The sequence below is a fragment of the Primulina tabacum genome, chromosome 3 (genome assembly GCF_025594145.1).
Source record: "Primulina tabacum isolate GXHZ01 chromosome 3, ASM2559414v2, whole genome shotgun sequence".
NCBI classification, from domain to species: domain Eukaryota; kingdom Viridiplantae; phylum Streptophyta; class Magnoliopsida; order Lamiales; family Gesneriaceae; genus Primulina; species Primulina tabacum.
The window spans coordinates 22,881,429-22,906,537 of record NC_134552.1 but is presented as its reverse complement, the minus strand read 5'-3'; the positions used below and the strand labels follow the sequence as shown (position 1 = coordinate 22,906,537).

At 36.9% G+C, this 25,109-nt stretch overlaps 3 protein-coding genes and 1 long non-coding RNA gene across 4 annotated transcripts; all 4 read left to right on the top strand.

Moving 5' to 3' along the window:
- Positions 1–7,934: 7,934 nt before the first annotated feature.
- Positions 7,935–10,939, top strand: LOC142539091 (cytochrome P450 734A1-like). The gene is made up of 5 exons (XM_075644380.1): positions 7,935–8,334; positions 8,757–8,980; positions 9,117–9,361; positions 9,529–9,916; positions 10,384–10,939. The coding sequence occupies exons 1-5, from the start codon at positions 8,022–8,024 to the stop codon at positions 10,807–10,809; spliced, it is 1,596 nt and encodes a 531-aa protein (XP_075500495.1). The 5' UTR covers positions 7,935–8,021; the 3' UTR covers positions 10,810–10,939.
- Positions 10,940–16,516: 5,577 nt separating this feature from the next.
- On the top strand, positions 16,517–19,362 carry LOC142538596 (uncharacterized). The gene is made up of 3 exons (XM_075643908.1): positions 16,517–17,819; positions 17,949–18,567; positions 18,897–19,362. Exons 1-3 carry the CDS (start codon positions 16,517–16,519, stop codon positions 19,360–19,362), a joined length of 2,388 nt encoding a protein of 795 aa, XP_075500023.1.
- Positions 19,363–19,614: 252 nt separating this feature from the next.
- LOC142538595 (uncharacterized) lies at positions 19,615–20,142 on the top strand. Its single transcript, XM_075643907.1, has 2 exons — positions 19,615–19,957; positions 20,030–20,142. Exons 1-2 carry the CDS (start codon positions 19,615–19,617, stop codon positions 20,140–20,142), a joined length of 456 nt encoding a protein of 151 aa, XP_075500022.1.
- A 1,320-nt stretch (positions 20,143–21,462) lies between these two features.
- LOC142539089 (uncharacterized) lies at positions 21,463–23,801 on the top strand. Its single transcript, XR_012818809.1, has 3 exons — positions 21,463–21,970; positions 22,209–22,285; positions 22,825–23,801. It is a non-coding gene; the product is annotated as an uncharacterized LOC142539089 (long non-coding RNA).
- Positions 23,802–25,109: the final 1,308 nt, after the last annotated feature.

The following is a 25,109-nucleotide window of genomic DNA, read 5'->3' as shown; positions in this document are numbered from 1 at the left end:
CATTCCTGCACCTTCCTCTCCCGGGCAATCTTCAGAGGCACGTGGTGAGAAAAGTGCCCTAGATTACCCCTCCTCTGTCCCTTCTCCTCGGGCTTAGACACCCGGTCCCCTCACTCCTTCCTCACAGCCTCCCTCTTCTGCTTCTGGGCCTCCTCCATATTGATGTATTTTTTTGTCCGGGATAATAAGTCCCCGAAGTCCCCGGGCACTTTCTTGGTCAGTTATTTGAAAAATTCACCCTCCCTCAAGCCTTGTGTGAATACAGTCGTTTTTGTTTCAGTGGCACAAGTAGGAACATCCAGAGCCACTCTATTGAATCTTCTGATGTAAGCCCTTAAACTCTCCTCCGGGATCTGTTTGAACCTCAAAAAGACTAAAAGCAGTCTTCTTATATTTCTTGCTACTACTGAAGTGGTGTGAGAACATCTTCTGAAAATCCTTGAAAGAATGGATGCTTTGAGGAGCCAATCCCTCGAACCATCTCTGAGCAGAATCTACCAATGTTATCAAGAACACCTTACACTTGATTCGATCAGTGTAACAGTGCAACATGGCCATATTCTCAAACCTGGCCAGGTGTTCTTCGAGATCTGCATTGCCATCGTAATCCTTTATCTTGGCGGATTTGAAGTTCCCGGGAAGGGGTTCCCGAACAATGGCTTCGGCAAATAGGCATCCTTTGGCGATTCCCCGAGAAGTACTATGGCTCTCCAACTGCCCTTCCAGGACCTTCATCTTTTGCCTTAGTTCCAACAATTCTTCCGCTACAGTTGGAGATTTGGACCTGGCACTAGACTCCTCATCCTCTCTCCTCATCTCCTCCTCCTCCCTCAACTCCTGCTGCTGCTTCCTGCTCATTCTCCTGCACTTCCCTTGGAGGAGTGGCCTGGCGTGAATGATCTCTACAGGCCATGGCCTTAGCCACCGCTTCAGAAATCATTCTAGACAAATCCTCCAGGGTCGTGGTAATAAGATTGGGTCCTGTGGGAGGAGCACCACCACCATCTTGTCCCGAAGTACGCGCATTATCACCCTGAACCCGGGAATTATCTTGGTTAGTTCTTCGCGTATGAGCCATATCAACGTCTTAGTCTCAAGATTTTCCACAGACGGCGCCAATGATGTGACCTTGCTAAAATGGATGAGCCGGATAAGGGGCTCCAACAGATCAAATCATTAATTTATAGTGTTTGTGAATTTGAGTGAAGATGATGGCAGAAACAACACCTGCAACTAAGAAAGAAACTCGTGAATGGGTGCCGGAGGGGTGTCCAGCGTAGCCACTCCGATGCTAAAGTCAGCAGGTTTTCAGATGAACACAAGCAATATTTGAGAAAATATGTAAGTGCTTGAGAGTTGAAGGATTCCAGAATCTATAAATGACATTAATACCTGCTATTTATAGTAAAAAATTGGGTAGATACCTCGATTATCGTGCCACCTACTAAGTATGGCAAGTCGGCTGCCCATACTTGTAGCTTCTGATGACTTCTAGGACACTCCAAGTCCAAGTGGTTCTAACAGATTAGACGGCCTGTATAATTCACACTCGAGTGTGGTGCAATTCTCGAGGTGGCCCGGGTAATAAGGTACCCGGGTGCTTACTTGAGATCCTGGTTACTAGCTCGAGAGCCCGGGTTGTGATGATGATTGCCCGGGAAGAGGCGTAGTGCCTGGGTATTTGAGGAGAGTACCCGGCAAGTGGTTTTGATTCGGACTATCCAAGTAATAAATCGGGTTAATGATGACCCGAATCCTTATTGGGGTATCAATAAGTTAGAATAGAAATACTATCAGATAATAGTATTTATGCAAATTATTTGTAAATATTAGTATATAAAGCATGAGGTCAAATGCAGTGTTCGCAAGAGTTTATTTTAAATGCTTCACAACTTCTACATATAATTTATATATATTTTATCAGCTAAAAGGTTGTAACCTCTTAAAATAAGTTCTTAGAAACATTGCCTTGAGTATAAAACTTTGATATTTTTGGTGTAACATAATCATTTTTTTGTTTATCTTTATCTATCTATATCATTAAAGTTTTAGATATATTTATAATTAAAAAAGTGCAAAAAATTGTGATGATTATTTCCCCAATATAAAAACACATCAGCTGCACGGGGCACTAATAGTTGATAAAAATTGTCTACTATCTTCCGATTTTTATTTAATTTATTTCCACACAATTATTATTGTTTCTGTTATTATTTTCATATAATTACCATTCTTATTATTCACAAAAAGGGAAAAAATGTGCATTAAATCTAATTTTTATAATATTAAATGTTGCCTATCAAAGGTCGATTTAGAAGAATAAAATTCGATTGGAAAATATACAATAATTAAGATCGAATCCCAAGTCACAACCGTTAAGATTGAGATTTTGACCTAACTCAACTCCAAAAGCTAGTTCAAGGGGGGAGGATTGTCCAAACCCATATATGCAACTCCCATGCATTTTATCCAACCGATGTGAGACAACTAACACACCCCATTCACGCCCAAGAATGAACATCTAGATCGTCAAGTTTACAAATGACCCAACTATGGGCAGAACGGGTGGCCCAATTATTGACAGTTCAACACATAACGGTGGAACCTGAGCTCTGTACCATGTTAAGATTGGAACTTGGACCTAACTCAACCCCAAAAACTGGCTTTGATACCATGTTAAGATTATGATTTTGACATAACTCAACCCCAAAAGCTAGCTCAAGGTGGGAGGATTATCCAAATCCATATATGCAACTCCCAGTATTTTATCCAACCAATGTGGGACAACTAACATACCCCCTCACGTCCAGGAATGAACACTTGGAGCGTGAAATTTATAACTGACCCAACTATGGGCAGAATAAGTGGCCCAATTACTGGCAATTATTGGCAGTCCAACACATAATGGTGGAACCTGAGCCCTGATACCATGTTAAGATTGAGACTTTGACCTAACTCAACCCCAAAAGCTAGCTCAAGGAGGGAGAATTGTCCAAGTTCAAATCTTAACAGAAATTGAGTTAAGTCCAAGTTCAAATCTTAAGAGAGATTGAGTTAGGTCCAAGTCCCGATTTTAACAACAATCAGTAATATCACTCGTGTGTGTATATATATATATATATACAGACGGGGACGGCGTGGAAGCGCAAAATGGACCCGTGATGTTTTGGTGTGATTAGGACAAGATTACGAGAGGGCTAATATGGGTAGCATTTTCTTGGGACAAGCTAGGCACATCCGCCCCTTGTCACTGCAAAAACAAGAAAATATGATAGACAAGCTTGATTCCATGTGCATCAATTTAAGAGAAACCTTCCAATACACAACTTATCTCGTGCCTCTCACATTACATAAAATTATATAAAAATAAAGTTACATTACGTTACGTTACTTACATTAATTTTATGAAAAATAAACCCAGATTTACATTGATAATTTGCACGATTATGCTCGGAGATGGGGATGGAGATGGAGATGACATGGTCAGTTGTAGTATAATTTTGAAGAAATCGATCTATACTATTGCACATAAGAACATGGTTGTGCATTGATTGATGAATTTGGTTTGGGTTGAAGGATTTAGTGTGTGAAATGATTTGAAACGAGCATGCATTTCAAATGATATAGGAGATTTGGAATTCATGAGTATTGATAAATAGATATAGAGTGGATAGTAAATTTACTTCGAATTTAATTCAAATAAATGATGAAAGTTGAAATCATGGTTCTGAAATCTACAATTTGAAATATCTTGATCCAAATGCAGTCTTAATAAGTTCTATATTGGATTAATTAATGATTTATTTTCATGTATCTATACTATTTTATTAAGTTTGAGGTATTTAGAGTAATTAACTTTGGTGTCATGGTCTGTTTTAATAAATATATATATTAATAAAATATTAAAATTTTAATGTAAGTTATATGTAGTTCAGCGGATAGAGTCAGTGTTTTCTGATGTTTAAGTTATAGGTTCAATTCTTTTAGAGTTCATTTTATTATTCTTTTATTTTTCAAATTATTTTGTAATTTATATATCAAAATTATAGTGTAGTCCCTCACTATTTGTTATAATTATATTCTGATCCTCATTTAAATATAAATCAAATAAATTGTCGGTACACTAAGTATATATTGATGATTAGGGGACAAAATGCAAATTTGGTTTGCTTATGTGTGCATAATTGAGGAAAACCCCAACTCACCAAATAAAAGAAGTTTATTTATGGCAAAAAAGAGGTTTGAAATTATTTAATTGTTGAAAAATGAGGAATTTGGTCAAGGGTTTATGTGGTTTGATAGGAATAACATTATTATATTTTGTTGTTATTATAACATTATTATATACGTAATGATATTTCTCAAAATTATTGTCATTTTAATGTACTTATTAAATAAACTATAAATGTCCATACATTTATAAAATTTTATTATAGATAATATTTATTTTATTTTTTTAACTTGTACTGATTATATATTTCTAATTTAGTAAATATTGATATAATATTTATCGTTTTAATTATCAAAAGTACTGCTAGTGATTCTCATTCAATTACAAAATGAAACAAATAGAAGAGTAAAGAAATATTCAATTATAATTCACATAATTTAATTTTTTTACCCAAAAAAATTAAGGAAAATATTATTATAAACGTATACAAAAATTTAAAGCAAAAAAAATATATATATTTTCCGGTGGAACCCAATATGAAATTTATTTTTTTCAATATAATAATTAATATCAAGTGGAGGTGGGGCCAAATCAAATTAAAATTCAAATATAATTTGTGAAGGGAATTAAAGAAAAAGTCGGGAAAGATATATCAATCAGTTGAAAGGAAAATCCAACATTATCCTGACCCTGTTTTTTTTTTTTTTTTAAATTATCTGCACTCAAATATCGGGGAGAGTCCACCTAATAGAAATAGGGTCAAACATGCATGTGCCTACTACCATTATTATTTCATACAATCACACATCAAATATTATATATACTATTATACATATTTGTCATAAAAAATTAGTGAATGCTTTTTTAAAAAAATTTTAAATGAAAATTATTATTTTTTAATTTGAGATTATATGAGAGAAAATAAAATAGAAATAATAATATGATATATAAATTTTTTTAGGGTCAAAATCTCATAATATTATTGCAAAAAATTGTAAATTACAAACTTTAAAGAAAATAAAAAATTACAAGCTTTAGCAACCAGGAAGAAATTCATCATTCACCCAAATAAAAGATGAAGGGAATGACAAAGTAAAACGAGCAATATGATGTGCTACTTTATTAGCCGATCTGTGTTCATGAATAATCTCAGAAATTATAGGTGCTTTCATGTTATCTATTATTTCTGCCTCGCAGATTCCAATATAGCCAAGATACTCCTGTTTTTTGGTGACTGCCTGCACTGTCAAAAGAGAATCTGATGCAACTTGAACACCTTGAAAACATTTTTCATAAAGGAGTTTAATGCCTTTTCGGATTGCCGGGAGTTCACCATGAGCTACAGAAATTGGTTGATTAATTTGATGGTTAGAAAGTGTTCTTAAATTGAAATGGTAGGAGATAAATATGATGATGAAAAAGTTTTAAAAAATATGAAATTGAGCGGGCGAAGGACAATTTTGGAATTATGAATAAGTTTCACCGACATACCGGAAGTTGCTTAGAGGTGTCAAAATCAAACACGACCCATCAACCCGACACGGTTCAATTCGAAAAAATCAAGTTTTAGTTTGGGATTTTCGGGTTCGGGTCAGATCAGGTTGGATCCGATAGATGGTCCGAAAAAAATTATCGAGTTGTGTTGGGTTCCGGTCAACGTGGACTCGAAAATTTTAATTTTTTTATAAAATATAATTAATAAATATTGTTACATTTTTATATATTGTATGTCTGAAAAAATATTTATTGTATATTTATATAATAAATTTGCATAATTTAATATTTATTTTAAATATTTTTTATTTTTTAAACAATTGTTTATTTGATTTAGTAAATATATTTTATTTTTCTATAATTAGACTTTCAAATTCAAATCAGATATATGATGAATATTTGTTATTATGTGTTTAAATTAAAATATTAAATTTTTTGAATTTTATTTAATATTCTTTAAAAAATTTTAAAAATACCAAAACCGGTTGATTCGGTTTGGGTTCGGGTTGAGAGTTTTCGGTTGGCTTAGATTCGGGTTGGGTTCGGGTTGAGCAATTTTTGACCCGACCCAATCCACCCAACCTACCCGAATTGACACCGTTAAAGTTGGTAGTATTAATGGTTTAAATTTAATTATATATATATATACATATATATTATTTTCCTTTCATACAAAAAATTAAAGTATAAAAATTTTGAATCGGCGAACATATGGCATGTTATATCTACTAAAAACTTTGCAAATGTCACGGAGCAAAATGTTTAATTTAATTTCAGCCCTTTATAATATTATGGAAACTTGAAAAATGTGTCAAAGAGACTAATATTTTAAGAGTGTCATTTTGGTCAAAGTATTAATATTCAAGTTTTAAATGATGAATTCTCTTTTTAAAGATTAACGACGATGGAAATCATGTTATCTGTCGTTAATTAATAACTATCCATCAGCGACCGGTGTTGGATGCCTGCCTTTAGAATTTTGACCTGAAAGTAATGTTATATGCTAATGTGTATTCTTCGATGTGTGATAATAAACCTCCCAATATAATATAAGGAACGTCTCATATGAGTCGGATCAACTCTGTTTATATCTGAAACTAAAATACTTTATTCATAACAAAAAATATTTTTTCATGTGTGGTTCTGTCAAAAATCCGTCTTACAAAATTGAATAATGAGATAATTTCGTATGAATTTTTGTGTATAATATAAACTAAACGATCATTGAGTTAGATGAGCGAGTTTTTATTTGGTACCAATTAAAATGTAGTTCCTAGACACATATGCGTGTCTCATAAATGAATTAAATTCTCGTTTATTAAGCGTGCGTCGAATTTTTCCTCATAAAATCAAACTAAAAATCATCAGTTATCTTGTTTAGAAACGCATCCTTACTTTATTTAAGTATATAAATAGATGTCAAAAAAATTAAAACTAATGTAACATTACAAAAAAATTATTTAACTCAATAATAATAGAGGATAGAAAATTTTAAAACACCATGCCTCATCCTTTAGGGGTACAAGCGAGTAGATTCAACTATAGTCGGTTCGATCAAAGCTCAACTCGAATTCAATCAAACTCAAGCAAAAAATATTTGTGCTCCAGTACTCGAGCTTTACAATGGTTAAAGATTTTCGTCGTATAATTTAAAGATAGGAAAATTACATTTTCTCACGTATGATTTGAATGTTTTCTGTTTTTTATTTTAGTCTACTGATTTATATTTTTTCTTAAATTTAGTCATTTTTTTCATAAGATTGATGACGTGATATTGAAAAATAATTATATATCATCAAAAATTGTTGTTGTTATTGTGATAGACATTACTGCATATTTGATGTTACGTCAACAATAGGGTGAAAATGACTAAAATCGAAACAAAAAATACAAGTTAGTGAATTAAAACTGTGAATTGATCGATAACAGTAAAAAAAAATGAAAAAAATGCAAATGATACCATAAAAACAATATAATGTTCATTTGAGAAAGTTACGTTTGTGCTAACTAGTATTTCATAAATCATATGTTTGAAAATAAAATTTGCAAAAAATTCGATTTAGACCTCCATTTTAGTCTCAAAAAACTGATATTGTTAATATGGATCTAATAATTATTCGAAAAACACACGAACCGGCTCTGTCAAGTCGAGAAACGCGTACCCAACCGAGCGCTGAAACTCCTTTTTCGAATTTAGAGAACAATTCTGGAACTCCGATCCGGTCGACTCGCGTGCGTTAATTTATAGGCCCATTTTTCTCTCACGCCATTATGCCGCAAAAAAGACAAGAAAGAAACCTCAACTTTTCCTCATTTCTTGTATAAAAAGCCAACACAACCCAGCCGAACCAATTATATGGTAATTCACCCTCCAATACCCATTCAAGAAAATATGAAAGATTGCTCCCATTTGTTCTGCTTGCTTTTGATCTCATGTACTATACCAGTTTTAGTGCTAAAAATCGTGATTCATCTATGGTGGACACCAAGAAAAATTGGGAATCATTTCAAGAAACAAGGGATCAAGGGCCCAAACTACCAACTTCTGTTAGGCAACATGAAGGAGCTTGCTAGCTTGAATTCAATTGCTTCATCTCAATCCATGCCCTTCTCCCACAACATAGTACCGAGAGTTCTCTCCTTCTATCATCATTGGAAGAAAATTTACGGTATTTCATTTTATCCCTTCGTTCTTCTTCTTTTTATTTATTTTTTTAAAAATTACTTACCGCTGTCCAAATTCTGATTAGGTGTTTTACATTTTTGTTTTTATTTTTTATTTCTTAAAAAATGAAAATATATGGGAAACACATAATTAGTGTAGCAATCAATACGAAAATAAAAATTGCATAGTGTCCAAAATGGGGGAAATGAGAGGAACATTGCTTGTCCTTGTGTGTGTATTGTAGGGTCTACACTATCCAATTTTCTTGAAACAACATGATGAAACAATCACTTTCTTTTTCTTCTACCTCTTTTTGTTAAACATCATATTTCATCTCTATATTGGTTGAGAAAATTTCGAGTTCAAATATTATTAAATTAAGTTTCATTATTTTGTGGTAATGGCGGCTTAATTGATTTATTACAGGTTCGATGTTCGTTGTGTGGTTTGGACCAACACCTCGTCTCACAGTGTCTGATCCAGCCCTTGTTAGGGAGATTTTTGTGTTGAAATCGGAACTATTTGAGAAAAATGAATCCCCCCCACTTCTGAGGAAAATTGAAGGTGATGGTTTGTTGAGTCTCAGAGGAGAAAAATGGGCTCACCACAGAAAGATCATTCAACCTACTTTCCACACTGAGAATCTTAAGGTAATAATACTAACCATCAATTGACACACTGTCTCAAATTTGAAATTTTGACGTAAGAGATGAGATATCAAGTGATGAATACACGTGACACAAGTTGCCAACAAACAAATTATGTATGTTGTTGTGTGTGTCATAGTTGATGATACCAATGATGGCGAAAAGCATGGAGGAAGCACTGATGGGATTGTCAGAGAAGATGTCAGATTTGGGCAAATTTGAAATAAATGTTCCCAATTGGTTCAAAAATATAGTGGAACATGTCATTACAAAAGTCACATTCGGGAGCAGCTTCGACGACGGGAGAGCCATTTTTGAATTGCTAGAACAACAATTGTGCCATGCCAACGAAGCCTATCAGAAGTTTTTCGTTCCGGGTTATAGGTATATATATATATCAATAAATATTTTACTTTTCGTTAAATAAAATAAAATAAAATAAAAATCCTACCAAGACACCGACTTGTATGGCATACATGGTCTCATCGACGCGTCGATAGAGGCGAGGCATTAAAAACGTAGTGATATTTATTACATATGGTATGATTTAGGTATTTGCCAACGGAGAAGAACAGGAAATGTTGGGGATTGGAAAAAGAAATCCGGAAGTCGTTACTGAAACTGATCGATGAACGGAGAAAAGCGACTACTCGGTGTGAGCTAAACGAATGTCCTAACGATTTATTCGAAGTCATGATAAAAGCGTGTTTCAAAGGCAGCGAGGAGTTGTCGCATTCGCGGATTACGCCAGACGACATCGTTGAGGAGTGCAAGACCATTTTCTTCGCAGGCCTGCATACGACGTCGAATCTGCTGACGTGGGCCACTGTCCTGCTAGCCATGCATCCCCAGTGGCAGGAACAGGCACGTGAGGAGGTCTTGAGGGTGTGTGGCTCACGTGACACCCCCACTAAACACGATCTCCCAAAGCTAAAAATAGTAAGCCAAACGCAATTATTATTATAAATAAATGTGTAAAAACATTAAACTTTGAATTTTTAAAACTAAAATTTAATATATATATATATATATATATATGTATATATATAAAAGAAAATTAAAATTTGAATTGTAAAAAATGACACATGCCTTTTAATAAGAAATGGATGTTTGGGGGTATTCCAGTAGCGAATAGAGGGGAGGGGCACTTCAAAAATTCTAAAAAATAGCATGATCCCAAGTTTTGTTTCACTGTTATGCCCAATTTTAATATATAATATAATGTATATATTTAGAGAAGGAAATTTCTCTTGGAAATGATACTTAATGAGAAGCCCGACTTAGCATGTGTTGGATGTGAAAAAGGGGTGGCGGCCTTATCGTTAGAATGATTACTAGAAATTTATCAGAAAATAATTTGAACATTAAATGATTGAATTTTGACTTAAATTAAATAATTTTTGCAGATGGGAATGATCCTGAACGAATCATTGAGGCTATATCCACCGGCGGTAGCCATAATAAGACGAGCCGAAGTGGATACACAACTAGGAAATCTGCACATCTTGCGAGGGACTGAGCTCCTTATCCCCATCCTAGCCATTCATCACGACTCGACTCTCTGGCGCCACGATGTGCACGAGTTCAACCCCGCTAGATTCATCAAAGGTGTCGCCCACGCAGCCAAGCATCCGATGGCATTCATGCCGTTCGGGTTGGGCGCACGACGTTGCATTGGCCAGAACCTAGCCATATTACAAGCGAAACTAGCTGTGGCCATGATAGTACAACGCTTCTCGTTCGAGCTTTCGCCGTTTTATCAACATTCGCCTTCGGTTCAAATGCTTCTACACCCTCAACATGGTGCACCCATTGTGTTTCGGAAATTGTAAAAATAAATTTAATGATGTCAAATCGCGTCAGATGTGCCATTTTGTTTACACTTGTACACGTCTAACTTAGAAAACGTTGGAATTCTAACTTTGCGACTTATTTTTCTAACTCACTTCGTTGAAATAATCTTCTTAGGTTGTTACAAATTAATCAAGATTTTCTCAATTATATGCTGCCAGATTAAAATTCGTTTAATTATTCATCGATTTAGAATTTTTTAAAATTGGTTCATTTAGATAAAAAAAATTTGTGACAGGAATCTGCCGTTGTTATTCATTGAAAATGTACTGGTTAAACCTTCGATTTTAATATAATAATTCCAAATCATGTCCGTCAGTAAACTACACTAAGTTTGACCGATGAAAAATGTTGGTAAGAGAAAACAAACTTGTAATCATTTGACATTACACTCACATATATTATTAACTCTAACACGCCCACGTAATGTAGATAATATTAGAAAATCAAGAGGGTTATATAAATATTTCTCAATATGTAATAACATAACGATTTTTTTTTATTATGAAGATATTTTGTAGAATAAAATAAGCATACTTTGGGAACAACTTAATGAGTAATAAAGAAATTTTTAGAATAGATAAAAACTCTTGCTTCATTTGATTTTGAGGCGAGAAAAGTGTGGGTCGAAACTTGTCTGACAAGAAATCTCGCTATGTTAGTACTATTATAGTTACTCGTTCATCGAGGTTTTGGTATTAGTTTCGGATTTAACTGTTTTTAATTTAATTTTAGGTTTTCAAACATCTGGATTGTTTCAAGCCATTTTGGCCATAAAGTCAAGCCACAAATTATTTGAACTCTAGCCTCAAGAAATCACCTATCAAACTGACTAGATCAAAGTCTCTTCGCAGCATATATGTTCAAAATGTTGAAATTCCATCCACACTACAATCAATCAAAATTGAGTATTTTCAAAAAAGATAATGCAAGTCAACTACTGTATTTAGAATAATTACACAATATCATATTGTTGGAACTTCTCAGTTCGCAATCTTAATTTTGATTTTAACAAAACTTATCATCTTATTTCTAACAATTTACCTTAGTGCGCAGACAGCTAAAACTGAACTAATCAGTTCACGAAATCTTAACTAAAGCTATCGAAGATATCAACTGATTGAACCAACTGATCGCCGAGACCAAATCAGTCCAACTGGTTCTTCTATCAAGCAGCTCAGTTAATTGTCCAGTTGATAAGTAATTCAGCAGGAAGATCTCAAAAGCCTGGCCAGCTGATGTTGTATCCAACTGACGAAGAGCTCAATTGACCAGTTCAAACTGAACAAAGGTGAAATCAGTTCAACTGACGAGTCAACTGATTTCACTAAGCCCAACTGAAGATCAGTCAAGCTGACCAAACTGAAGCATGTCACGCCCCGTGTCCGAAGCGTCGGTGACATCCGGCATTGTTTAACAATTATTTGAAAACAATTAAGCCTAGTATCGAAATGCCAAAAACCAGTCTTTTCATAAATTAAACATTGTCTTTACATTGACAATAGAAATAAAAATACATCAGATTAGCAATTGCGGAAACTGAACAAAAGGAAAATAAAGTCTTGATTTCTTGTATTTTGCTCATCGGCTACCATCCCCGGAAGGCTTCTTGTTCCTCCTCATTCATTTTCTCTTCATTTTTATCTGAAATTTGTAAGGGGTGAGTGTTTTGGGAAACACTCAGCAAGTGGGGGTCGATCGATTTCCAATGATACATATAGAACTTAATCTTTAAAACATTTCTTTAACAAACTTTCAAATCTTATTTCTTTTACTCATCATAACAGAAACGAAACAAATATGAGACAGAGGTTATCAGACGATTCAGAGCAGTTCAGAAACAGATCAGAACAATTCAGAACAGAACAGATCGAAACAGACAGAACACTGTTACTCATCTCATTTCCATGGTCAAATTGTCCCCAATATGTTAGTCCTCTGAGAGGTGAGGCCAGAACATGGTTTTATACCCACCGATGGGGGCCAGACAGAACATGGTTTTATACCCATCAATGGGGGCCAGACAGAATTACAATTCTTGTCCCATTTCAAATCAATTTGTAACAGTGCAACACAGAATTCAGATTTACTAGACAGAACTTATCAGACAGAACTTATCAGAAGTTTCAGATATCAGAGTTTCAATGAATTCAGCGGAACCAAAGAATTTCGAAGCATAGAAGAAAACACATAATCGATCAAAGTTTTAAAAGACGGACATCATGATGTTTTCGAAAATGAGGACACACATTCATGCATGTCATAACTTATATTCAAGATTTAAAAATACAAAGGAATATACATAACAAAAACCCACTTACAGTACTCTCGAAGTTACGGTTCAAAATGTGCGGAACTTGGGCGAACGAAACTTGTTGAATTTCGGCCAAGTGATGACCGAACCTGGAGAGGATCTTCACGACAATGTGGACAGCAAATCACAGCATTGAAAAGCTGGAACAACTCATCCTTCTTTCTTCTTGCAAGCAACAGCCGAGAGGTGGTTTTTGAGGGAAAGGAGCCGATTTTTCTTGCTGATTTTTGGGTGTGATTTCTTTAGCATGTTGAGGTGGTATTTATAGGTGAAGGATGGTCTTTTCCCCTCCCCATGGCCGAAATCTTGGAGCCCAAGCAAGCCATCAATGTGGTCAAGGTTAACCCAAGCATCAAGAGTCATTTCCTGCACCATAAATGTGTCCTAGCCTCTTAGCTCCTCCCTTAGCTCCTTCATTGGTTTTCTCAATAGTCATTTCTTGCATAATAAGTTTGTCCAAACCTTTAGCTCATTTAGCTCTTTCCTTGGTTAACTCAATGGTCATCTCTTGCACAATAAGTTTGTCCAAACCTTTAGCTCCTCTTCTTGGTTAACTCAAAGGTCATTTCTTGCACATTAAATTTGTCCAATCCTTTAGCTCTTCTCCTAGCTCCATTTTGGTTCTTTTAGGACAAGAAAGGATGAGCTTCTTTGAGTTAGGATATTGAATTCATGAGCTAGGAATTTCCTCCCCGACAATCAATGAGCTTCCTTGAGCTGAGGGTTTTAGCTTATGAGCTGAGGGTTCCTTTTCCAAGTGACGTACCCTTAATTCTCAAGGTTTTGCATTGTCTCGGTTTATTTTTGAGCTACTTTCCGTGCTTTGCTTCGAAAGCTTTGCTTCGAAAAATCCGGGTTCTCACAAAGCATCAGTTAAAAACCTTTCAGTTGCAGATTAAGACAAGCTTATAATAAATGGATTCCAGCTGTGCGTAAAGTTACAACCCCTTATCCAGTCAAAGGATAATAATGGCCGTTGCATCAGAGCATTAGAAGACAAAACGCTTCAGAAGGACAGACGAAAAGACGAGACACAAAGTCCAAGAAGTTGATTCAAAATGCAACGGATACAATAAATGAGTCTCACTGTATGATCAATTATCCCCGCCTATATAAAGAGGAGATCAGTGAAGACTCAATAACAATAACAAAAACAAGAACCAAAAACAAGAAGAGTGTGAGAGCCCGGCCCAAATTAAACCCCAAAGCCCAGCCCATTTAGGAATAAGTTAAATTAAAAAAAAAATGAAATGAAAATCCTGAATCTTCTTCTCTCTCCATCGACCGAACACTGTATATTTCTTCTTTTTCAATTTCAAATCTTCTTCCGTCGGTTGTGGCCACACCGGCGATCAAAAAATTAAAGTAAATATATATCCGGAAAGCCCTTGACGAGAGCTACATTTTGGTACCAATATCTCAAGGTATTTCCCTACTTCGATTTTCGGTCGTCGGAGTTGGTGGCGATTTTCCGGTCATTTCTTGACTGAATTCGGTAGTTTTGGGTTGTAGGTTGCTTACAGTTGAGTTTATGATGGTTTTCGCAGCTAGTTAACTCATTTTCCGACGAGTTCAGTCCCCACCGCCGCTGACTGTTGTTCCGGCCGAACTCCGCCCCTACACCACCGCACGTTGCCGTCTGTTGCCGGTTAGCTTCGGTTTAGGCTCGATTTTAGCCACTGGTATTGGAAATACAAGGTGTATCGGTGCGAATTGTTGTCTATGTGAATTTAATTCAATTTCGACTCAAATAATGTATCATTATTGATTAATTATTGGGTTATTGTTGTAGGTTCCAGAATTGTGCAAGTTGGAGGTATAGTGTGGTGAACCTAGAATTTATCGCAGTCGCTTAAATATTAGTTTAGCGTCATTTAAAGCTAAAAAGAATATTTTGCGACGATAAAATAGAAATAATTGATTTTAGGTATTTTAGTCTAATATTGAGAATTTAGAAATTTAAAATGCCTAAATTGTTGAAATTGGATTTTTAGTGAATTTAAATGGTTCTGGAATTTTTATATGATGATAAGACCATTTAAATTAATATTCAGGTGATTTGTCTAAGTTGGCATTTACCGGAATTTCTTGAGGATTTAAGATATTTTGTGGTAAATTAAAGTCAGTTGAGGTACGCATGAACTGTTTTATTATGACGTCTATATGATGTGAAATGACGTTAAGTACTTTGTAATGAGTTGTGGCGTGCCTTATGTGTTTCTGTGAATACGTGATTGCATTCACGCATTTATTTGAGTTGATACTATTGTGGCATAGCATTTCGAGCCTTGACTCCTTTGATTGCTATTGATATTGATCTATCGAGTTGTTGCGTCATCGATGGAGTGGGTGGGTAGGATTAGCACTCCTGATGACTTGCATGAGGGCTGAGCGGGTCGCTCCCGTACCCTCGATGCTACGTGCATGGATGAGCGGCGGCATGATATTACGTTGCTGCAGTCCTGGCACGGGTGGCCACTGTTCTTGTTGCTGATGCGTTTCATTTGGACTCCGCTTTGGTATCCATTATTTTGTTGTTACCGACACACATTGCATTTCATTGCATTTTACTTGATTTTATTTCATGTCAGTTATATTTGTCGTAATATTATTGGTTCGTCGTACTGAGGCCCGACCCCTCGTTTCATTTTATGTTGTGGTTGTTTTTGATGCCATAGCAGGTTATCCAGGAGGATTTGACGCGTCTGGTGGAGCGTCAGGTAGTGGTGCCCAATCATCGAGTCATGGTTGAGAGTTCCCAGATATATATATATATATATACTATATTATGGAGTTATACATTTACCGGGGAGATACCCCGTGTAGCTGTACTGTTATTTTTACGATGTTTTGTATTGATAGTTGTGTGATCGAGCCTTGCCGGCTCTATATGTGTTTAGTCCTGGCCAGTGCGGCTATAGGGTTGTGAATTGATGTTATGATTTTATTTCGAGTATATAAATGTTGTTTGTGTTGTTTGGAAATTTTTGGGATGTCCTAATTACGGGAAGGTCATGTCGAAATTTCTATTGGCCCAAAAGAAAAAATTTTAATCGCTTTCGCTGTTTACATTAATAAATCCTGGTTGTTTTGTCATTAAAGATTAATCAGGAGCACGGGCCCCCACAGTTGGTATCAGAGCGTAACTGGGATATGCTCGAATTAGAGTCTAGGGCACTTGAGTCTAGACACAAATAACATGATTGTGCATGTGTTTGACTAATTGCTCTTATTTGAATTATTTGGTGTGATTTGCTTGAATTTACATGCGTTAGAACGACTAGCTGATTAGGCATGGTATGTAGTTTCGAAATTGCCTATAACTTTCTTTTACCTTTTATCTGCCTGTGGATTTAATCCTCGTGTCTTGCAGAATGACACCTGGAGGAAGAGGTAGAAAAGGAAAAGAAATAGCGAAAGAATCTGAGGCGCAAAATGTTCGAGGACTTGCAGATATCATTAGAGGTAGACGTGGTCGACCTCGAGGACAAGTCGCTCAAAATGTTGAAGAAGAAGTGAACCAAGAACCTCCTCGACCTGAAAGACCTGGAGCTAGACATGTAGCGATAGAGAAAGAAGTGGAACAGCTGACACAGAAAGTTGGAGAAATGCAGTTAATAATTTCTCAGTTTCAAGAATTACGTCCTCCAAAATTCTTTGGCAACGAGAGCGGAGAAAAAGCAGCAGGCTGGCTGAAAAGTATAAATCATCTATTTAATTTGTTGGAGTATTCCCAAGATATTAAATTGAAGCTTGCCATCTACCAACTTAAAGACCGAGCACAACTCTGGTGGGAAGCCACAGAGGAAGCAATGAAGAACTCTGGTGAAATTATTACTTGGGATGCTTTTCGTGCTCACTTTACCCAAGAATATGCACCACCATCATATTATGCTGCTAAAGAAGAAGAGTTCAATCAGTTGGTGCAGGGAAACAAATCAGTGGTGGAATATGCTTCACAGTTTTCTGCTCTTTTGCCCTATGTTCCACATGTTGCCAGGAATGATCAGGCTAAGCTATCACGTTTTCTGCACGGGTTGCAGGGGACTGTTCATATTTTGGTAATGACTGGATCGCCTAATACGTATATTCAAGCAGTGGAAAAGGCGAAGAAAATTGAAGCAAGTTTGCTCAGAGGAGACCCACAACCAGGTCCATCATCTGTTTCTCAGGGATCTGGAAGTAGTATGTCAATGCCAGTGGATTTACCTCCATATCAGTCTGTACAGTCATACCAACAACCCAAACAGCAGAGGTACAAAGTAAAAGGAAAGCAATTCAAGAAGAAGTCTCAATCCAGCTCTTCCAGTTCAGGCAGTGCACGAGGGGGAGGTTCTGTTGGGTCGTCTAGCACTGTGCATTGTGATCGATGTGGTGGTCGACATTTTAGTTCCCAATGTGTAGGAGTTCAGGGGACTTGTCATAATTGTGGTCAGGTTGGACATTACGCCAGGGTATGTCCTAATGTAGGGAGACAGCATTTCCAGCCACAGCAGCTTGGTCAAGTTCCCCGTGGACCAGTCTTTAGACCATATGCTCCTACTCCATCATTTCAGCAGTCTAGTTACCCACCTCCCAGAGGTTCTATTCAGCAGCCATTTCCAGGGCCACAGCAAGCCCAAGTCCATGCTTTGACTCAGGACCAGGCTCAGGATGCACCAGGAGGAGTGATTGCAGGTATTTGTTATGTTTTTGATTATCCTGCACGCATATTGATAGACACAGGAGCATCTCATTCATTTTTATCTGCTGCATTTGTTGATGAGCATGAGATTGCTACTATTCCTTTGTTGGATACTGTGTCAGTTGCTACTCCTTCCGGTGTATATTTGATGTCCCGTGAGATAGTTTTGAACTGTGTGATTAGATTTGAGGGTAATATTATGATAACAAATCTAATCAAATTAGCCATGACTGATTTTGACTGTATTCTGGGTATGGATGTGTTGACGAATTATCGAGCCACTGTGGATTGTTTCCATGGAGTTGTCAGATTTAGACCATATTATGGCAGCAAATGGAATTTTTATGGTTATGATTCACAGTCTCGAATTCCATTAGTATCTGCAATGGAAATGTTCAGGTTGTTGTCAATCGGCAATGAAGGAATTTTGATCTATGCTCTTGATGCAACACGGGAAGAACGATTAAAAGTTTCAGACATTCCCGTTGTCAAGGATTTTCCATATGTATTTCCTGATGAGATTCCAGGTTTTCCACCTCAAAGGGAAATAGATCTTAGCATTGAATTAATGTCAGGGACAAATCCCATTTCTAGAGCACCATATCGTTTAGCTCCAACAGAGTTGAAAGAACTCAAGGAACAGCTACAGGATTTACTGGAGAAAGGCTATATCAGACCCAGTATGTCGCCCTGGGGAGCTCCAGTATTGTTTGTGAAGAAGAAAGACGGAACGATGAGAATGTGCGTTGATTATCGGCAGTTAAACCGAGCTACTGTGAAGAATATAAGTATCCTTTGCCGCGTATTGACGACTTGTTTGATCAGTTGCAGGGTAGTTCTGTGTATTCCAAGATTGATCTTCGTTCCGGATACCATCAGTTTAGAGTCCGAGAGGAAGATGTTCCTAAGACAGCATTTCGGACACGTTATGGACACTATGAATTCCTAGTCGTGCCGTTTGGTTTGACTAATGCTCCAGCGGTTTTTATGGATTTAATGAATCGTGTGTTCCGGGAATTCATAGATAAATTTGTTATCGTCTTTATTGATGACATCTTGATTTATTCCAGATCAAAGAAACAACACGAAGAACATTTGAAATTAGTTCTCCAAACACTCAGAGAAGCGCAATTGTATGCCAAATTTTCTAAGTGTGAGTTCTGGTTCGACAGAGTTTTATTTTTAGGCCATGTTATATCTGCACAAGGAGTATCTGTTGATCCTAGTAAAGTTGAAGATGTTATCAATTGGCCTAAACCAACCAATGTGTCTGAGATTCGAAGCTTTTTGGGATTAGCTGGGTACTATAGGCGTTTCATTGAGGGATTTTCTAGAATAGCTAGGCCTATGACCCAGTTGACACAGAAAGATCGACGTTTTGTATGGACTGCAGAATGTGAGTCTAGTTTTCGGACTTTGAAAGAAAAATTGACCACATCTCCAGTGCTAGCTTTGCCTTCAGGCTCAGGTGGATTTGTTGTCTGTACAGATGCTTCCCTAAATGGACTGGGTTGTGTTTTGATGCAAAATGGATGAGTGATTGCGTATGCATCTCGTCAGTTGAAGCCACATGAGACTCGATATCCAGTTCATGATTTGGAGTTAGCTGCCATTGTGTTTGCATTGAAGATATGACGTCATTATCTGTACGGAGAACAGTTTGTGATTTATTCTGATCACAAGAGTCTGAAGTATCTTTTCACACAGTCCGACTTGAATATGAGACAGCGTCAATGGTTGGAATTACTTAAGGACTTTGATTGTGAGATTCAGTACCAACCAAGGCGAATGAATCAAGTTGCAGATGCTTTGAGCAGAAAGGTTCAGCCTAAAATGTTGGCATCTTTGACTATTTCAAAGGTTCATGAGCATTTGGGAACTTCAGGATGGACTTATCAGTCTAAGGGCGACTACTTTATAGTTTCATCTATACAAGTTGAACCACAGATTGTTTATAAAATCAAAGCAGCAGAGAGAACTGATCCACATGTTCATAGATTGAAAGAATTAACTCAGACAGGTCAATCAGACAAGTTCAGTGTTGCTTCTGATGGATGTCTACGCTATAATGGTAGACTTGTGGTTCCAAATTTGATAGACTTAAAAGAATCTATACTTCGAGAAGCTCATTGTAGTTGACACAGTGTTCATCCTGGAATCAGAAAGATGTATCATATCTTGAAATCCCATTACTGGTGGGAAGGTATGAAGAAAGAGATTTCTGACTTTGTGGCTAGATGTTTGACGTGCCAACAGGTTAAAGCTGAGAGAATGAGACCTGGTGGTATGTTACATAGTCTTGAAGTGCCACAGTAGAATTGGGAGCACATTGCTATGGATTTTGTGACACACCTACCTCGTTCTAATCGTGGTTGTGATGCGATTTGGGTGATTGTTGATAGATTGTCTAAATCAGCCCATTTTATTCCTTATGATCGTACTTGTACTTATAAGAAAATGGCAAAAATGTACATCGATCATGTGGTGAGATTGCATGGTGTGCCTGTAACCATAGTATCAGATCGTGATCCCAGGTTTGCTTCGAAGTTTTGGGGTAGTTTGCAATCAGCATTGGGTTCAAAGTTGGCGATGAGTACTGCATATCACCCACAGACAGATGGTCAGTCTGAGAGGACCATTCAGACACTCGAGGACATGTTGCGAGCAGTCGTGATGGATTTCAGGGGTGGTTGGCAGGAATCATTGTCACTTGTTGAATTCTCTTACAATAACAGCTTCCAAGCAACCATCGGGATGTCACCATTTGAAGCTCTATACGGCAGAAAGTGTAGATCCTCGATATGCTGGGAAGATGTAGGAGAAAGACAGATGTCAATGCCAGAATTTATACAAGAAATGAAAGAGAAGGTTGAAATGATTAGGAAAAGAATGAAAGCAGCTCAGGATCGTCAAGCCAGCTATGCTAATAAAAGGCGTAGGCCTTTAGAATTTCAGGTTGGCGATCAGGTTTTCTTGAAAGTATCACCGTTTCGTGGTACTATGAGATTTGGGCGCAAAGGGAAGCTAGCTCCGCGTTATATTGGTCCATATGCGATTGTTGAGAGGATTGACACTTTGGCTTATCGTTTGGACTTACCACAAAGTTTGCCTGCGATACATGATGTGTTTCATGTATCTATGTTACGAAAGTACGAGCCTGATCCTTCTCATGTCTTGAGGACTGATGAGGTGGAGTTGGATAGTTCCCTTAGCTATGTTGAGCATCCAGTTCAAATTCTTGATCGTAAAGAAAAGCAACTTAGGAATAAGACGATACCACTGGTTATGGTGCAGTGGAGTAGACATGGGAGAGAAGAAGCAACATGGGAATTAGAGGCTAAGATGCGTCAGGATTGGCCTCATTTGTTTGAAAATGTAATAAATTATTCCATGTATTCTGATTTTCCTATGTACTATCAGTGGTAAATGTTTATAAACCACTTTTGTATAAATGTTATGTATACTAGATTTCGAGGACGAAATCTTCTATTAGTAGGGGAGAATGTGAGAGCCCGGCCCAAATTAAACCCCAAAGCCCAGCCCATTTAGGAATAAGTTAAATTAAAAAAAAAAATGAAATGAAAATCCTGAATCTTCTTCTCTCTCCATCGACCGAACACTGTATATTTCTTCTTTTTCAATTTCAAATCTTCTTCCGTCGATTGTGGCCACACCGGCGATCAAAAAATTAAAGTAAATATATATCCGAAAAGCCCTTGACGAGAGCTACATTTTGGTACCAATATCTCAAGGTATTTCCCTACTTCGATTTTCGGTCGTCGGAGTTGGTGGCGATTTTCCGGTCATTTCTTGACTGAATTCGGTAGTTTTGGGTTGTAGGTTGCTTACAGTTGAGTTTATGATGGTTTTCGCAGCTAGTTAACTCATTTTCCGACGAGTTCAGTCCCCACCGCCGCTGACTGTTGTTCCGGCCGAACTCCGCCCCTACACCACCGCACGTTGCCGTCTGTTGCCGGTTAGCTTCGGTTTAGGCTCGATTTTAGCCACTGGTATTGGAAATACAAGGTGTATCGGTGCGAATTGTTGTCTATGTGAATTTAATTCAATTTCGACTCAAATAATGTATCATTATTGATTAATTATTGGGTTATTGTTGTAGGTTCCAGAATTGTGCAAGTTGGAGGTATAGTGTGGTGAACCTAGAATTTATCGCAGTCGCTTAAATATTAGTTTAGCGTCATTTAAAGCTAAAAAGAATATTTTGCGACGATAAAATAGAAATAATTGATTTTAGGTATTTTAGTCTAATATTGAGAATTTAGAAATTTAAAATGCCTAAATTGTTGAAATTGGATTTTTAGTGAATTTAAATGGTTCTGGAATTTTTATATGATGATAAGACCATTTAAATTAATATTCAGGTGATTTGTCTGAGTTGGCATTTACCGGACTTTCTTGAGGATTTAAGATATTTTGTGGTAAATTAAAGTCAGTTGAGGTACGCATGAACTGTTTTATTATGACGTCTATATGATGTGAAATGACGTTAAGTACTTTGTAATGAGTTGTGGCGTGCCTTATGTGTTTCTGTGAATACGTGATTGCATTCACGCATTTATTTGAGTTGATACTATTGTGGCATAGCATTTCGAGCCTTGACTCCTTTGATTGCTATTGATCTATCGAGTTGTTGCGTCATCGATGGAGTGGGTGGGTAGGATTAGCACTCCTGATGACTTGCTTGAGGGCTGAGCGGGTCGCTCCCGTACCCTCGATGCTACGTGCATGGATGAGCGGCGGCATGATATTACGTTGCTGCAGTCCTGGCACGGGTGGCCACTGTTCTTGTTGCTGATGCGTTTCATTTGGACTCCGCTTTGGTATCCATTATTTTGTTGTTACCGACACGCGTTGCATTGCATTTCACTTGATTTTATTTCATGTCAGTTATATTTGTCGTAATATTACTGGTTCGTCGTACTGGGGCCCGACCCCTCGTTTCTTTTTATGTTGTGGTTGTTTTTGATGCCATAGCAGGTTATCCAGGAGGATTTGACGCGTCTGGTGGAGCGTCAGGTAGTGGTGCCCAATCGTCGAGTCATGGTTGAGAGTTCCCAGATATATATATATATACTATATTATGGAATTATACATTTACCGGGGAGATGCCCCGTGTAGCTGTACTGTTATTTTTACGATGTTTTGTATTGATAGTTGTGTGATCGAGCCTTGCCGGCTCTATATGTGTTTAGTCCTGGCCAGTGCGGCTGTAGGGTTGTGAATTGATGTTATGATTTTATTTCGAGTATATAAATGTTGTTTGTGTTGTTTGGAAATTTTTGGGATGTCCTAATTACGGGAAGGTCATGTCGAAATTTCTATTGGCCCAAAAGGAAAATTTTTAATCGCTTTCGCTGTTTACATTAATAAATCCTGGTTGTTTTGTCATTAAAGATTAATCAGGAGCACGGGCCCCCACAGTTGGTATCAGAGCGTAACTGGGATATGCTCGAATTAGAGTCTAGGGCACTTGAGTCTAGACACAAATAACATGATTGTGCATGTGTTTGACTAATTGCTCTTATTTGAATTATTTGGTGTGATTTGCTTGAATTTACATGCGTTAGAACGACTAGCTGATTAGGCATGGTATGTAGTTTCGAAATTGCCTATAACTTTCTTTTACCTGTTATCTGCCTGTGGATTTAATCCTCGTGTCTTGCAGAATGGCACCTGGAGGAAGAGGTAGAAAAGGAAAAGAAATAGCGAAAGAATCTGAGGCGCAAAATGTTCGAGGACTTGCAGATATCATTAGAGGTAGACGTGGTCGACCTCGAGGACAAGTCGCTCAAAATGTTGAAGAAGAAGTGAACCAAGAACCTCCTCGACCTGAAAGACCTGGAGCTAGACATGTAGCGATTGAGCAAGAAGTGGAACAGCTGACACAGAAAGTTGGAGGAATGCAGTTAATAATTTCTCAGTTTCAAGAATTACGTCCTCCAAAATTCTTTGGCAACGAGACTGTGAAGCAACGTCAGAATGGTATTTCATCAATGACGGTCCAATGAAGATCTTAAAATCCAATACAACAGTAGTAGTATATGATGGTGATCCATATATGGTCGAGAAGAAACGTCAGAATGGAAAACAGATGATAAAAAGAAAACAAACCTTGACAACATGTCTAAGGATATCCTTTACAAGACCCTGGACAAGAACATATTCAGTAAGATAAAGACTTATACCACAACCAAAGAAATATTGGAAAAGCTGACCTAACCTTGATACAAAAACAAATTAACCAAGGAGAACAAGCCAACTGTTGCAATTCAGAAGTTCGATATTGAAAAAATGAAGCAAGACAAGACTCTCAATGAGTTTGATGAACAGTTTAGTTGTATTATCATTGAACTAACATATATTAGTAAAGAATATCTAACCGCAAAATTACTTTGAAGGTTATGAGGACACTTTCCAAAGAATGAGATGTAAAGATAGTGGCCATGAAGGAATCCAAATACCTCAATAAACTCAAGTTGCATGACCTATTTGCTGATATCAAAGTATACAAGTCTGAAAATTGGGGATTTCGATAGAAGAAGAAACATCAACTCCTAAACCTACAAAATCTTTAGCCACCATCACATCAACTTCGACCAAAAATGAAGAAATTTCCAACATAAAAGATGCTGATCAGATAAGCAATGAAGCAATGTCTTTATTTGTTAACAAATTTATGAGAAATAACCAATCTATGTTTAAATCTTATCATAAAAAAGGATCAAGATGATAATGATCAAAAGATCTTTCAAGAAAAATAGAGACCAAAGACTACTTTTTGTTGAGGAAACAAAGAATAAATAGGTCGAATCAAACTCAGATCAATCTAGTTCAGAGATGTCCTTGAGTGAAAATGATAATGAGAAGGCCCAGTGTCTTATGGAAAATGTTGAGCCAAAGACTTCAGACATTGAGCTAGAAACTGTCGATGACGTGGTATTTTATTTTGACTCAGATGGATTTACACAAGCAGATCATATCACGACACTTCATTGCATGATAGATAAATATAAAAGATTTTCATAATTGTTCGAAGATGTCAAAATTGAAAGTAAAAACCTAAAAGACAAGTCAAGCAACTCTAGCTGTCCACATCAAAAATAACTTAACAATCTGAGGGTTAAAGTCAATTTGTTAGCGGCTGAGAATCATGACATGCGAAGAGTGTTACAAGAAACTATCAATGAGAATAAACAGTAGGCGATGTTAGTAAACTATTGGAACAAGTTTTCTGCCTCCATTGAGAATATGCACAAATTACA

What these genes read in the sequence shown, in the direction of transcription:
- LOC142538596 (XM_075643908.1), top strand. Translation starts at nt 16,517, where the DNA reads ATGACACCTGGAGGAAGAGGTAGAAAAGGAAAAGAAATAGCGAAAGAA. An exon ending in ACCAGGAGGAGTGATTGCAG is followed by an intron (nt 17,820 to 17,948) that starts GTATTTGTTATG and finishes ATACTGTGTCAG; the next exon opens with TTGCTACTCCTTCCGGTGTA. An exon ending in AAAGACGGAACGATGAGAAT is followed by an intron (nt 18,568 to 18,896) that starts GTGCGTTGATTA and finishes GATTTATTCCAG; the next exon opens with ATCAAAGAAACAACACGAAG.
- LOC142538595 (XM_075643907.1), top strand. Translation starts at nt 19,615, where the DNA reads ATGAATCAAGTTGCAGATGCTTTGAGCAGAAAGGTTCAGCCTAAAATG. An exon ending in TATACTTCGAGAAGCTCATT is followed by an intron (nt 19,958 to 20,029) that starts GTAGTTGACACA and finishes ACTGGTGGGAAG; the next exon opens with GTATGAAGAAAGAGATTTCT.
- LOC142539091 (XM_075644380.1), top strand. Translation starts at nt 8,022, where the DNA reads ATGGTAATTCACCCTCCAATACCCATTCAAGAAAATATGAAAGATTGC. An exon ending in TCATTGGAAGAAAATTTACG is followed by an intron (nt 8,335 to 8,756) that starts GTATTTCATTTT and finishes GATTTATTACAG; the next exon opens with GTTCGATGTTCGTTGTGTGG. An exon ending in TTTTTCGTTCCGGGTTATAG is followed by an intron (nt 9,362 to 9,528) that starts GTATATATATAT and finishes GGTATGATTTAG; the next exon opens with GTATTTGCCAACGGAGAAGA.